This window comes from Anas acuta, chromosome 14 (genome assembly GCF_963932015.1).
Source record: "Anas acuta chromosome 14, bAnaAcu1.1, whole genome shotgun sequence".
NCBI classification, from domain to species: domain Eukaryota; kingdom Metazoa; phylum Chordata; class Aves; order Anseriformes; family Anatidae; genus Anas; species Anas acuta.
This window is the reverse complement of record NC_088992.1, coordinates 10,989,727-11,002,825: the sequence shown is the minus strand read 5'-3', so window position 1 is coordinate 11,002,825 and position 13,099 is coordinate 10,989,727. Positions and strand designations below refer to the sequence as shown.

The window sequence follows — 13,099 nt, the reverse complement described above, 5'->3', positions numbered from 1 at the left end:
CACGGTGTTCAGGTCTTTACACAGTTCTCTGGTCTCTGAACTTAAAAGATAGGCACGGTGACGCGTTTGTTTCTGCTCCATCTTTGCTGCGTTTAATTTAATTTTATTGATGGCTCAGTGGGCAAGTTGCAGAGGTTTCAGATGCAAAGGGAAAGGGGGAGTGGGGGGGAACAGGGAGGATAAAGCATTGCTAGCAGATGATGTTAACTCCTCAGTGCCCACCGAAGGCCAAAGAAGAGGCCATGGGGGTTACTAGTGGGACTAGGCTAGGACACAGGGTTTGGGATATGGGGCTGGAGGGCTGAGCCTCCTCACTGGGGCTTCTGGGCATCAGCAGTCAGCAATGCTGGGCTGTTCAATAGCTCCTGTGCCCTCCTCTTTGTTTGGGATCAGGACTATGAACGCCCGTGCCACATCCCCTCAGCCAGGGAGGCCTCAATGTGTTTCTCAGGGCCTTGCACAGGAGGGGTAAAAAAAGCAGCTATTTGCTGCATCAGTTAGTGCTTTCCTGTGTCCCTGGCTCCCTCCTTGCCCCATCCTGAAGGTCGGGGAACAGTTTGGTGTGTGTCCCCGGAGCAGTAGGAGCGGTGCTGCCTGGGCCGAGCACACAGGGAAAGCACGGCTGGGATCTGCAGGCAGGCTCTGAAGGCCGCCGAGTCCCTGCATCACCCCATCGCTCCGGGCAAATAAAACATCTGCAGTAATCATGGACTGAAAATGCAGATAAGCTTGAAAGAGAACAAAGCGTAGCCCAGCTTTGGCTGGCTTTCTTGCTGAGCACGGAGGGCTCGGCCTGAAAGGGACAGGGAAAGGTTGTTCTGCCAGCAGATTTTGTAAGCAGAGGAAGGGGCTCCTAGGCTCTACCTGGGCTGGTCCAGCTGCCTTTCCAAGCAGTGGTCAAGCAGCTCACAGCTAGAGGAATTACAGGTTGTCATCACCCCATACTACAGCAATATTTCAGGGCCACAGTGGCAATTTGTGTGAAAGTGTTGAGAGCCCTTTTGCAGCAAGACAGACCGCTGCGGTTGGAGCTGGGGACGGTGCTGCTGCATTTGTTTGGACTTCAGCCTGGTTTGGTGCCTTGGTTTACTATCTGTGATTTTTCTGAGGCTTGTCTCAGCCCATGTTTTCTTGGGCTTGTTTGAATTTTTATCATGCCCTGAGTTTAAGGCTGTTTAGCAACCATGTTTCTTAGCAGCATTCAAATAAGAGAAGGGACTCAGAACCTCTGGTGTCTAACCCATCTTGTCACCCATGTGGCCAGCGCTGTCCATAATGAGGGGACTTGTGCTGGAGCTGTCTCATTGCCTCCTCATAACAGACAGTAGCTCCTGCTTGTGTTCATCCTCTCTACACCATTTTAGTGAGTTGTTTTCTTTTGGGGCATAAATGCTTGCCCCTTCCCCAGCCTCTCCCCATCCTTGTCCCCAGGAGGGGTGCAGGACATGAAGCAACTTCAGTATTTCCCTCGTTGTCTTCAAAGTGGTGTCCGCTTCTGTGGGAGCTGTGGTCTGTGCTGAGAGCAGTTTTGGGGGTTTGGGTTTCCCCTGCACCTGACTCTGCTGCCAGATTTTTCTAGTCTGCCTCCTTTTCCAAGTGGCACAGTGAGAGTTGTGGCCATCAGAGCAAGCCGCTGAGGAGTCCAGGCCAGCAGCCCTCATCCTGGGAAAGACAAAAGCATTTAATTACTCAACAAGAGCGGGAGAGACAGCCTGTTTGCACAGCTGGTTGTGCCCCACGTGTGCCACGGGGACATTAGCTGGTGTGAGGGGGGTCAGCTGCACCGCCAAGGCCAGTGCCACTGTATTTTCCTGCATGTTTTTTTCCTGTGGCCAGCAAGCCAGCCATCCCCATCCCTCTGCTGACACTCTTCCTTCTCTTTTTCAGGGAGCCCATTGCAAAGAAGAAATCTGGTAAGCACTCCTCTTTTCCTCCCACTTCACCACCTCCTCCTTTCACCCACAGCCTTGGTCTCCTGTCACGGCGTGTGGGAGCCTGACCCCATGGCAAGCAGCGCTGCTGTGCTCCCCTGTGGGGCACGGGGCTCCCGACACAGCATGTCCCCTCCAAGTCCCAGCCCCACATCCCTCTGTGCCCCCAAGGAAGGGACAGGGCTGAGGACAGCAAGGGCTGGGGCTCCTCGCTGCCCTGATCCCACAGGCGTCCCACGGAGGAACAGGGCTGATGGACACCTACAGCTCCACACACTGCACCAACCACCCTGTGTGCTCGTGCATCGAGTCGTTCCCACTGCTGCCACCCCCGTGGTCGTGTCCCTCCTCTCCTCACACCTTGTCTCCCATCGTTTTTGTTCCTCCATCAGGGTTTATCCAGAGAACGGCCTCTTTCCTGCAGAGAGGTAGTAACAGCCGCGCGCTACCTTGGGCCTTGCTCTCGCTTCGCCTTTCGCCGGGGGACACCTGCTCTTTCTGGGTGGGCAAGCCCCTTGCAAAAAGCTGTCACGTCCCCGTAGCTTTCTGTGGTGCCTGGTGGACACGGGGCAGCAGCAGCCAGGAGGTGCGGTGGGAGTGGGACAGGAGCTTGGCTGCGGGCCCAAGGTTTCTGGCCTGGGAGTTGACACTGCCATAAACTGCGTGAGCAAATTTACCTGTAGATACGTGGGTTCCTATCTAGGGAGAGAGAAAAGGTACAGGGGAGACTTAAGACTTAATTCTACTTTCTTATCTGAAGGGCATTCCTCCTTCAAGAACAGCTCACGTCCCAGCCTCCTAACTGAGACCGGGGGTAGGATGTGTATGGAAACCTCACATGTTGCCTGCTTGAACAGTAGCTCTTGGTTTTGCTCCGTTCTCATGGGCAGGTCATAACTGAGTGGTCTCCTGGTGGACTAGCAGGGGTTTACCAGTATGATTAAAACCTTTGGAAAACATGCCCTCCTCAAACTCTGACAGCCGCAAGGTATGTCTGTCAAAGCTGGGCCTTGGGAAGGCAGTTTTATAGCTCTCATTAGCCATTTGTAATCACAGACTGCATTTTTTTTTACTGGCTTTCTCATGCTGAAGTGGTGGGTCTTCCCCGGCTTTGTCACAGGAGATGTGCTGAAGGTTTTGCTTCAAGCTGAGTTATTGCTTTCAGTGCAAACCCATGTGGAGGCAGAGAGAAGCATCTGGCTGTGGGTGGGGATGAAAACAGGCTATGATATTTTTTTTCCTTCTCCTCTCTTTTGATAAAGCGGAGGTAAAATAAAGACAGAGAATCCCTTGTCTCAAAATGTCTCGTCTGATGGCTCAGTAGGAAGATCTGGGGAGTAAGGAAGGGTATTATGTTTCCCCATGAGATCAGTGTGTGTTTAGATCACTTTGAACCCAGTCCACTTACATTAAGCAAGAGAAAAAAGACGACCTTTCTAGTGTTGAGGAGAAGAAAAAGATCTGAGTTATGCAGCAAAAATTTTCTTTGAGGGCAGAATTTAATTCAAGGACGCTGGCTTGATTTTTTTCTCCTGTTTGTGCACTCAGCTTCGTTCTGCCTTCCCACTTCACACAGAGCCATTAGCGAAGCAGGTTTATGGGCAGCTCCGCTTTGCCTCTTGCCCCCAGTCCTGGAGGCACGGCAGGTTTATGTGTGACACGGTGATGTTGTGAGGTCAACGAGAAAATGCTCTTTGGGATGCTGCTTGCTTGGCACCATTGAGAGGGAGAGAAGAGGGAGATTTGGGGTAACTTCCAAGCCAGAGCCCTGTTCTGGCAGGACAAGGCATGATGTTTAGACCGTGGCACTGTAATCCCCTTGTTTGGCCATGGCATATGTGCAGTAGCCATCAGGGAGAGGTGTTTGTGTAACACTACAAAGGGCTGGTGCTTTGTTCCAGGCATGTTTAGAGACTCCTCTCACCATCTTTTATTTTCTGGCAAAAGAAACCAAATTTGATTCTGCTGCTGTCACCTGGAGCCCTATTCTACCTTGAAGACGCCCCTGATGCTTCATCTATCACTCAAGCCAGGCCTGCTTTGAGAGCAGAACAGCATGGCACAACAAAGGCTCTTTTAATATGAGATCTCCCTGAGGAGGGGGCATCCAACAGCTGCTGACAAACAAACACAACTGGAATCGTCTCCCAGTCGCTTATTTCTCCAGCACCCCCAGAGCGGGGGTGAGCTGCTCTTTAGGGTAGCACTGCAAAGAACAAATGCTCCCGGGTGCCTGGCAGCAGCAAGCCCTGCTTTCTAATGGGCTGTAACCGAGCACTGGGATACAAAGTGGGTTGCAGTGGTTCCTACGGCCTTCCTCGGTGACCAAGAGGCTCAAGGGACAAATGTTTGATGTTGTGAGGAGGCCCAGAGACAGGGACGTGCTTAGTATGAGCTGGTGGGCATTATATGCCTTTATTCATTATTCCTCATGCTCTGGGACTCTGAAGCCTGACTTGGCCACTGATTTAGGTACATCTAAAAGTAATCATCATAATTGGTCCCCAGTACTGTTTCAAACATTTCTATTTGCTCCTCCTTTCTGAGTTCTACAGAAAGCAGATGGAGATTCATAGGTTTGTTGTGGCACTAATGCAGTGCACAGGAGCCTGAAACTCTCTCAGCAGTTTTTATTTGGGTGGAACTGCCCTAGGAGACTGGCAGAAGAGCTCCCATACCCCCCTGCTAGTTTTATTGTAGATGCTTTCTTGCCTGGCTGCATCCCTTTTGCTGTGCTGAGCAATGTTCCCGCAGTGGCTCAGAGACCCCAAACCACAGTGTTTGGTCTGATGAGGGACAACGAAAGCACAGCTCTCATCCTACAGAAGCGATAGGAGGGCCATTCTGAAACCCCACTGGTGAGTGCTAGTTACATGTGATTATTTCCTAGTTCAGGAATAATCCCTGGAGGGATGAGAGGGATTGCAGCGCTGATCCTTGCAGGCTCGTCAGGTCTGGGAGAAGAGGGGCTGGCCTGAGAGCACTGGGTCTGATCGGCACAGACCAGAGAACTAGGACAGAGAAAGCTTATCCAAAGCACAACATTTTTGGAAAGAGCAGTAGGCAGGGGCTGGAGTGTATAGCAAGGACAGGCGTTAAAAACAAATGCCCAAATACCTGTGCCCCCACTTTTATTTCAGTCCTGAGCTCTTTGCTTCTCTCGGAAGGCACCAGTGTCCATACCGTTAAGAGACTCATTATTTTTGGCACTGATAGTGCAAAGGCAGAAATTGGAAACATGAAATCTTGGAGCAACCCTGTATCTGAGATTTCCTACCTGTTTTTGTACACCTCACTGCTTTGGGTGAGTGCATCTCCTCTGCAGCTCTCCAGCATCTATAGCCAGCGTCTGTTCTGCAAGTCCAGTCCAAGGACCCCAGTGGTCTCTCGGCTCAATGCACATCCCTTCTCTAGGCCACGTTTGTGTCAGTCTCAAAAATATTCGGGGGATACAAGCTTTGTGCTCCTAGCTACTGTTGTTCTACACAACTCCTCTCCTGTGGGCTCTGTTCTGTGCTAATCCTTCCTCCCCTCCCCAGCTACAGAGCTTTAGGTACTATTTTTATGAGTAAGTTTATGCCATTGCTATTCTTAAGAGACCAAGTCTGCCCATAAATAGGATGTTTTATTGTAACTTGACCACGTATTTTTGTGGTTGAGGATGATTATGCCAGGTGAAGGCACCCCTGAAATTAACTCCTACGTCTTCCTCCAAGCTTAGTTTGCCGCTTCTGTTGCTGGTTTAATAGGTACATTGGAGGATCCAGAATTGCCTGCTGAAACTACAAATAGCCTCACGGCATTGTGTGTAATTACAGCCAGGGAGGCAGAAAGGAGAGCCCTGCTCTCTTCCTGTAGCTGTTATTCTGCTCTCGGGGGCTGGGTAAGTCCTCTGATCACTTTAAGCACAAACCTTTAATTGAGCTAGTAGAACAGATAGTCCCCAATTTCCTAGCATCCTCCATTCACTTTAAAGGGCTATTTTTAGTTTTGCCTGGTGCCCCACCTCTGGGTTATGGCTCAGAGGAAGCTTTCATTAGTGGTAACAGATCCTGTGCACTTGGCCAGCTCACCTGCAGCTCTGCAGAGAGCTGTTTATGGCAGGATGACACGGACAATTAGCCTCTTCCTCCTTTAAATGAGACTGTCCTGAAAAAGCATTTCAGTTAAATTGTGGCTGTGGTCTTTCTTTCTCAGAACCAGTTTGAGAGGTGGTGACCTCGGGCTTAGGAGCACTTCCCGGTGGGGGAGCAGAGCGCTCCAGCACCGCTGAAGACCTGTTGGATCTCGTCCATCTCTGCTCATCCCTCCTGCTCTGGTCACTGCAGGATCGTGCCCTGCAATAGGTTCCCTCGTAAGAAAGTTCTTTTATCAGGCTGAGATATCTCACATGGCAGGGGAGCCACTGGGTCCTCTTGCAGCATAGCAGGCTGGAAATGTGGACATTTCTTCCTGATGCACAGCCGCAATTTCTTTGCTGTGCTTTGCCTTTATATCCCAAGGGACCAGCACTCTGTATCATTTCTTTCCCAAACCCTTCTGAGACTGGGAGGTAATCATCCCATGTATCTGCCATGCTGTAGCAGCCAGAGGGCTGGAGCAGATGTGATTTCTGCCTTTGATCCAAACCGTGAGGCCCCCTGCTCAGAGTACATGCACAGCCCCTGGAAGTATGACTTAACACCCACAATCACTCCTGCTAGAGTAATTAATACTGTTCTAATTCCAAAGCACTGGGCAAATATTAATTAATCCCTACTGCACCTGGGAGAATTGGGTAGTGTAAGTATCCTCAGCTGGCAGGTTGGGAAGCTGCAAGGCAAAGTGTTGGGCTGGAGGCTAGAGCCGAGCCTTGGGGCAGAGGGGAGAAGAGTGCAGGTGTTTCTAACACCTTTTTGCTCCTTGGATGCTTTTGTAGGCAGCTGGGCAAGTGCTGCTTGTGCCCTGAGTACCCAAGTGCCTTGTGGCTGGTTCAGCGTGAGGCTGAGCCCCCCTGAGTGCCCTCCCAGAGGGGCTGAGGGGTCTGGGTTTGGTGCTGAGCACCCGCAGGTCTGCAAAGCCCTGGGTCGCTTCGTGATCTCCTCGTACACAGCAAACCCCTGCACTTTGGGGAACAGGGGAGTTTGTCTCCATGTGTAGAGACAAACGTGGGGCTGCGTTTCTACAGCAGAGATGGATTTGACTTGAAAACTCTGTCCCAGTACTGCCCTGGTTGGAGGCGCCAAGCAAAAGGATCCGCATCCAGACCACTCTACTAAATGAAAACGTGCCTGGAAAAAATAAATCAGCGTCACCCTGCTGTGCCTGGCTGGTGTCTGCTGGTCCCCTGGCAGGGCCGGTGGGGCAGTGCTGGCTGTCCCCTCGCCTTAGCCTGCAGTGCCACCTTCAGCCTGGCCGGGCTCGGCACAGCCAGCGCTGCTGCACCGGGTTCCTTGGGTGCATCCAGCCCTCCGTCAGCTCTCAGGCCCCTTCCTGGCTCAGGGAGTGCTTTGCTTTCTGCAAATCCTGCCCGTTTGCCCCTCGTCTCAGTGGGTTGTTTTTCTGGCACCGAATTAGGATCTGCTGCAGGAGCTGAGAAGGGTTAGAGGAGCAAGTAGCTGGGACAGCAAACAGCCGGCGAGGCACAAAGAAGGGTGATGATGGCTGGGGGATGCTGCTGTGTCCTACAAATGCCCCTCCAGGTGGCCAGGCTTTTTAGGACCAGAAAACCTCCCTGCAGGCGGTGTGTGCTGAGCTGGGGTCTGAGCTGCTCTGCGCAGTGGTGTCCAGCAGCAGGGAGCAGGATGCTGTGCGCCCGCGGCGGTGGTGGCGGTGCTTGGACGGCTCCGTGTGAGAGCAGGAGGTGGGAGCGAGCACGAGGTCTCACCTGGCTGTCCCCATCTCACCTGGCTGCTGGTTTGGTCTCTGTCCTCACTCTGCCCAAGCCTTTGGCTCACCTCTCTCACGCTGGGGTCCCCAGGGTGTCCTGGAGCTGCTCGCAGGCCAGCAGGCGCTCGGGAGCGGTGGCCCGTGCTCTCGGGAGCTGGTGCTGACCCCGGCGCACGGCTGGGTTCTTGTCCCCCTGTGCAGGAGCTGACTCTGCGTCGGTCGATCCCCTGGTGCTGGAGCAGTATGTCGTGGTGGCGGACTACCAGAAGCAGGAGAGCTCCGAAATCAGCTTGTGCGTGGGCCAGGTGGTGGATATCATTGAGAAGAACGAATCAGGTACAGAGAGTTTGGCTTGGCAGAGGGCTTCGGATCTGCTCCGCCGTCTCAGAGCAGCGACAGGAATAGCAATCCTGGATTTGTCAGTGTCTTCTTAGTAGGAATTTAAGCAGAACAGCCTCCGGGCACCCCGCAGGGATGTCCTTGGATGGGCAGCTTAAGTGAGATGTGGAGGGAGCAGCATCAGTCTGCAGGATTTCTGTATGAGCACGGATGAGACTTAGGGACTTTCTTTCAAGGAAGGGTCTGACTATCTGCTGTGCTGAGCGCCAGGCGCCGTCCATCTTTTACATTCTCATTTTGTGCTTCTTTGTGCTGAAAAATACAGTGGCTGATGAGGGGGACGCTGGGCAGCAGCACCGTGTAAAGCCCCCTTTGTGCAATTCCTGCCTCCTCCAAAGGAGAACACCATGCAGCACTCGGCCCTGGGGCAGGGGCAGGCAGCCCAGACGTTCGCTTGCTAAAGCTTAAACTTGCTCTTAACCTTTGCAAGGGGAATGTGTTGTGTCATAGGTCCGCCTTCTGGAGTTGGTTGAAAAGGGGAATTTATTCCCCAGAGGTAATAGAAGTTGCTTAGGGGGGTTTACAGATAAATCAAGAAAATAGATTTTTAAATTCTGGAAACCCAGTCCCAAGAGGATTAGTTGAACCAGCAGCCGTGCTTGAGAATGAGGAAAATAAAAGCAATCTTAAAGCAAGTGAAACCTATTAACACAGCCAATTCAAAAGGTATGGCAAATCATTTATTTATGAAATGTCAGCCCTGGTTTTCACTTCCAGGCAGGTAGCTGTTGATTCCCTTCCTGACAATCATTGTCTTTCTAAATGACTTGCTGGTGAGGCTCTGAAAATAACGCTGGTCTTTATTTTTCTCCCCCCTAAAGACACAAATAGCTTGTGCTTTTCATAACTGAGGAGCACGCGTTTATGTTGATTGTACACCCAGGGTGGCCCGGGATTGTTAGTGGCCTCTGTGGAGCTGGCCAGGTTTCCGCTGGGAGAGCTCGTGTTTTAATCCTGCGTTTGCTCCTAGCTTTTAAAATCTGCTGTTTTCACAAATGTTAAGAAGGCGAGAGCGCAGCAGGAGTCAGTTATCGATTTGCAGACAGTGTATTCATCTCGGCTAATTAGACTGGACTTGCTGACCCATACTGAGAGAAAATGAACCATGAAGGGAAAAACAAAAATAAAAAAGATAGCAAATGAGGTGGCTGGAGTCATTCACTTCTGAATTGTCCCATTTTTTGTGACCGTGGGGAGGGAGCTGTACATTTGGGTATCGTTCAACTGCGATTCTCCCTTGCTGCCTCGTGTGCTCCCTTTCGGGGTAACCTCAGCCTCCTGTATGGCAGCACAGAGGGGACAAAGCCCCCCAGACTCAGGGCTTGTAGGGAGGGAGGTGTTTTTTGGCTGGTGGGTGTCCATGGCTGATCCTCCTGCTGCTTTGTTCCCAGGCTGGTGGTTTGTGAGCACATCAGAGGAGCAAGGCTGGGTGCCAGCGACCTGTCTGGAGGCCCAGGATGGCGTCCAGGATGAGTTCTCCATGCAGCCTGACGAAGGTAAGAGGTTCCTGGAGATAACTGCCCCAGCTTCTTCATGCTGAGCTATGCTGAGTGGCTTGCAGGATTGCTTAGCCCTTTCTGACCTAAGGAGGGAAAAGCTCTGGGGAGGACAAACCCACAAGTGCCACAGTTGTGTCTGCCCGCTCTGCTCCAGTGCTGCACCAGGAGTGTGGCAGCGGGATGCTGGCAGTGCAGCTGCTGGCCTTCCTGCTCCCCCAGAGGGGCTGAAGGTGCCACCTCTGGGGAACACCCAGTCCTGCCATCACGATGCCCCCTGTGCTCCCAGGGAGGTGGTTTGCATGTACTGGAGGAGGAGGAGCAAACCTCAGATCCTAGGACAATTCCTGTGTCTTCTGATGTCATGCAGAAAGCAAGAGCATGCGTGAGTTCACGTGATGAGAGTAGCAAAGCTGCAACCTTTGCGTACAGTAAATCTGAACCAGCCCTGCAGCACGCATCCTTTCCACTGACCGCTGTATGCTCAGAGCAGTGCTGTAGTTTGCTCAGCCCTTTTCCTGGGGAGATGGAGGTGGGATGGGGGTTCAAACCAGGGAGGGCCCCCAGAGAGCTCCAGGTGAGTACAGCTCTGTGCCTCTCTCTGCTGTCAACCCTGTTTCCTCTGAGACCCGAAGTGCTGCCTCCTTACGTCCTCTCTTGTCCTTCTCCTGCTTCCCCAACATGCTCTTCCCAGTCCCGTGGAGATACTGGTCCCTGCCCAGGCACGTTGGCCGCCGTCGGACCCTTGGGGACTTGTACACCAGTGGATGGGGTCAAGGTGGACTTTGTAGAGACGTGTTCAGCTGCCCTGGTTTTGTGCCTGCAGCCTTGTTGTGTGCATGTTTGTTTGCTTTGCATGGGAGGGACTCTGCTTGTGTCCTCCTCGGTATGTGCCATGTGTGCTCCTCAGCCTTCCATCAGCCCACTCACATCCACCTCTCTTTCCGCTATCAGCCGTTCCTTCTAACTTTTTGAGGTTTGTTTTGGGTACAGAGACTGGAGTCCCTGCTGTCCCCAAAAACATTTATGAGAACTTCTTGTAGCTGCTGCCTTAGTCCCTGCTCTCAGCCAGGTCCTGGTGTCGGTGGCTCAGGCAGCACCAAGAGCAGAAGAGCCGACCTGGTTTTGCTGGATGGGGCAGGACGTTTGCTGCTTTGACTCATTTGCATGAAGCGGGAAGGGAATCAGGTCTTTCATGAGCTGTGCTTTTCCAAGAAGGCAAAGAGAAAGGGCCGGGCACCCAGTTTGGATGTGTTTTCAAGCCCTGGAGGAGAGCATTTTCAGGAACAGTGGCTATTCAGGAGGATGAAGGCAAAAAGCAACTGGGAGGGGAAGCTTGAGCAATGTATGAGAGTGATTAAAGACCGTGGTGGTAGCTGGGATTGGGTTCTTTTTGGGGTCAAGCAGCTTCCTATGCTGTATCTTTGTGGTCAGCGAGTAGCACAGGATCCCAGAGCAAGAGCTGGGACCACAGGCTGGCTGGATGTGAGAGGGTGAAAGGAAAAGAAGTGGGCATTCAGTGCCTCCTCACCTTGGCTGTCATAGGAGAAGCTCACCAAAGCTTACATTTCAAAATGCAACTGGGTTTGTTTTGGAATTCATTTCACTGGCATTTTTTTTCTGAACAGTTGTGTATCCCTGTGTGTTTGCACCTATGTTACAACAAGAATTACTGTTCACAGAAAACACTTAGCTACTATTTCCAGGTTTCTGTAAAACAATATCTTAGTAAACCTCCACTTTCTTTCCTACAGAGGAGAAGTACACAGTTATTTACCCATACACTGCAAGAGACCAGGATGAAATGAACCTGGACAAAGGGGCCGTGGTGGAGGTGATCCAGAAGAACCTGGAGGGCTGGTGGAAAATCAGGTACCGTCCCTGCCTCGTGCCCTTCCCTGGCACTGCAGGCTATGCAAAGCAGAGACCCGATGCACAGTCCAAGGGCAAGCCTAGAGCAATGAGGAGGGCAGAGTAGCAGAACTCATTTCTCTCCATCCCTAACTACCAAGGCTAACTGAAGTTCAAGGTTTCAGCCAAGCGTAGCTGTGGTTAAACATCTTGAAAATCCCTCAGTTTCCTGTGCTGGGGAGGTGGACTGCGTCACGGCATCACATGCCCCAGCAGCGGGTCCGGGAGCATTAATGTTACATCATGTGCTGCTGATCGGAAAAGCAGCGAGTGTCCTGGAGGCAGGCTGGATGCTCTGGCTGTGTTTGGAGGTTCCTGTGGAGCAGGGCCATTGTCCGGGCCAGCTCTGCTGTGTACAGGGTGTGCTGAGGCCAAACGCTCCCGATCATCCTGAGCTGATACTTGTTTTCTCCTGGAAGCTCGTTTTTGCTTCTCTGTGGCATTAGCTAATGGCTGGACTTGAGCAGGGTGGGAGCATATGCCACGGTTTTCTTAACCTTGCGTTGAACCTGTGGTATTGGCAGAAGCAAAGCCCCAGAAAAATGTCCATTGACTTTCTGAGCTGAGGAGAGCTGCCACAAGAACTCCAAAGGCAATTACAAGCTCAGGATCCGGTGCCATGTGAGTGCAGTGGCTGCAGCCCAGCCAGCAGGAGCGTCTCCGACGCTGGCGCGAGACCCTCGAGCATGGCAGGCAGACTCCGTGGATGTGGTTTTTCAATCAGATCACAGCGCTGGTTCCTCTCCTAAACAGCGCAGATGTAGAGCAGGGAAGGGATCCAGGCTGAGCTTCATCCAGAGAACAGGTACATCAATCCTAGCAGCAACCCTCTGGTTTTCCCCTTCGCTTCCCCTGCCAGTGCGTTTCATTCCTGAAGCAGTGCCATCGCTGAGGTGAAAAGGAAATCGGGCTCCTCGCCGTTCCCAGCCCTTGGCCTGCTGGCTGCAGCGGCCTGCATGGAGCATCAGTCATTGCTGCCGCTCTCCAGGTGCCACCTGGCATGGAGCCTGGCACCGAGCGAGCTCACTTTGCCCAAATCCAGGCTTGTGCTGAGCCCTGGCCCCAGGGACACCTGGTGGCCCCGTGCACGGGCTCGGGGCAGCACTGAGGCTCGGCACAGTGACGCTGCTGTTGTTGTCGCTGCAGGTACCAGGGCCAAGAAGGCTGGGCCCCCGCCTCCTATCTCAAAAAGGGGAATGGAGAGATGTTCTCACAGAAGCTGGGCTCAGGCTCCTCCACTCACTCCTGTGCCTTGGATCTGGACGGCATTTCCCGGCAGCAGATCGTGGCCAGCCGAGAGAAGGACGGGCTCGCCGGCCAACGGGACGGGAGGTTCGACAGCCGTCCCCTGCCCAACGCTGACATCCGACGCAGTAAGTGGCCAGCTGGGAAGGTGTCAGTGCAGCCTATCCTGCAGAATTTTGGGCAACATAGCTCAAAAGAGAGGCAGAAGGCTTGCAAGGCACCGTGAGCTCTGCAGCAAGGTCTGGAGGT

The 13,099-nt window shown here is 52.7% G+C and overlaps 1 protein-coding gene across 7 annotated transcripts in view; it reads left to right on the top strand.

The window, feature by feature from the left end:
* Window positions 1-13,099, top strand: part of SH3PXD2B (SH3 and PX domains 2B) — a 70,534-nt gene that overhangs the window by 53,779 nt on the left and 3,656 nt on the right. For 3 of the 7 annotated variants that reach the window (XM_068698247.1, XM_068698249.1, XM_068698244.1), the window contains 6 exons: window positions 1,888-1,913; window positions 8,001-8,135; window positions 9,590-9,694; window positions 10,389-10,472; window positions 11,449-11,566; window positions 12,752-12,978. In XM_068698247.1, the coding sequence (XP_068554348.1) occupies window positions 1,888-1,913; window positions 8,001-8,135; window positions 9,590-9,694; window positions 10,389-10,472; window positions 11,449-11,566; window positions 12,752-12,978 (695 nt within the window). Of the gene's footprint in view, window positions 1-1,887; window positions 1,914-2,019; window positions 2,360-8,000; window positions 8,136-9,589; window positions 9,695-10,388; window positions 10,473-11,448; window positions 11,567-12,751; window positions 12,979-13,099 lie in introns of those variants that run through there. The other 4 variants (XM_068698248.1, XM_068698245.1, XM_068698250.1 and 1 more) reach the window with 3 other exon arrangements.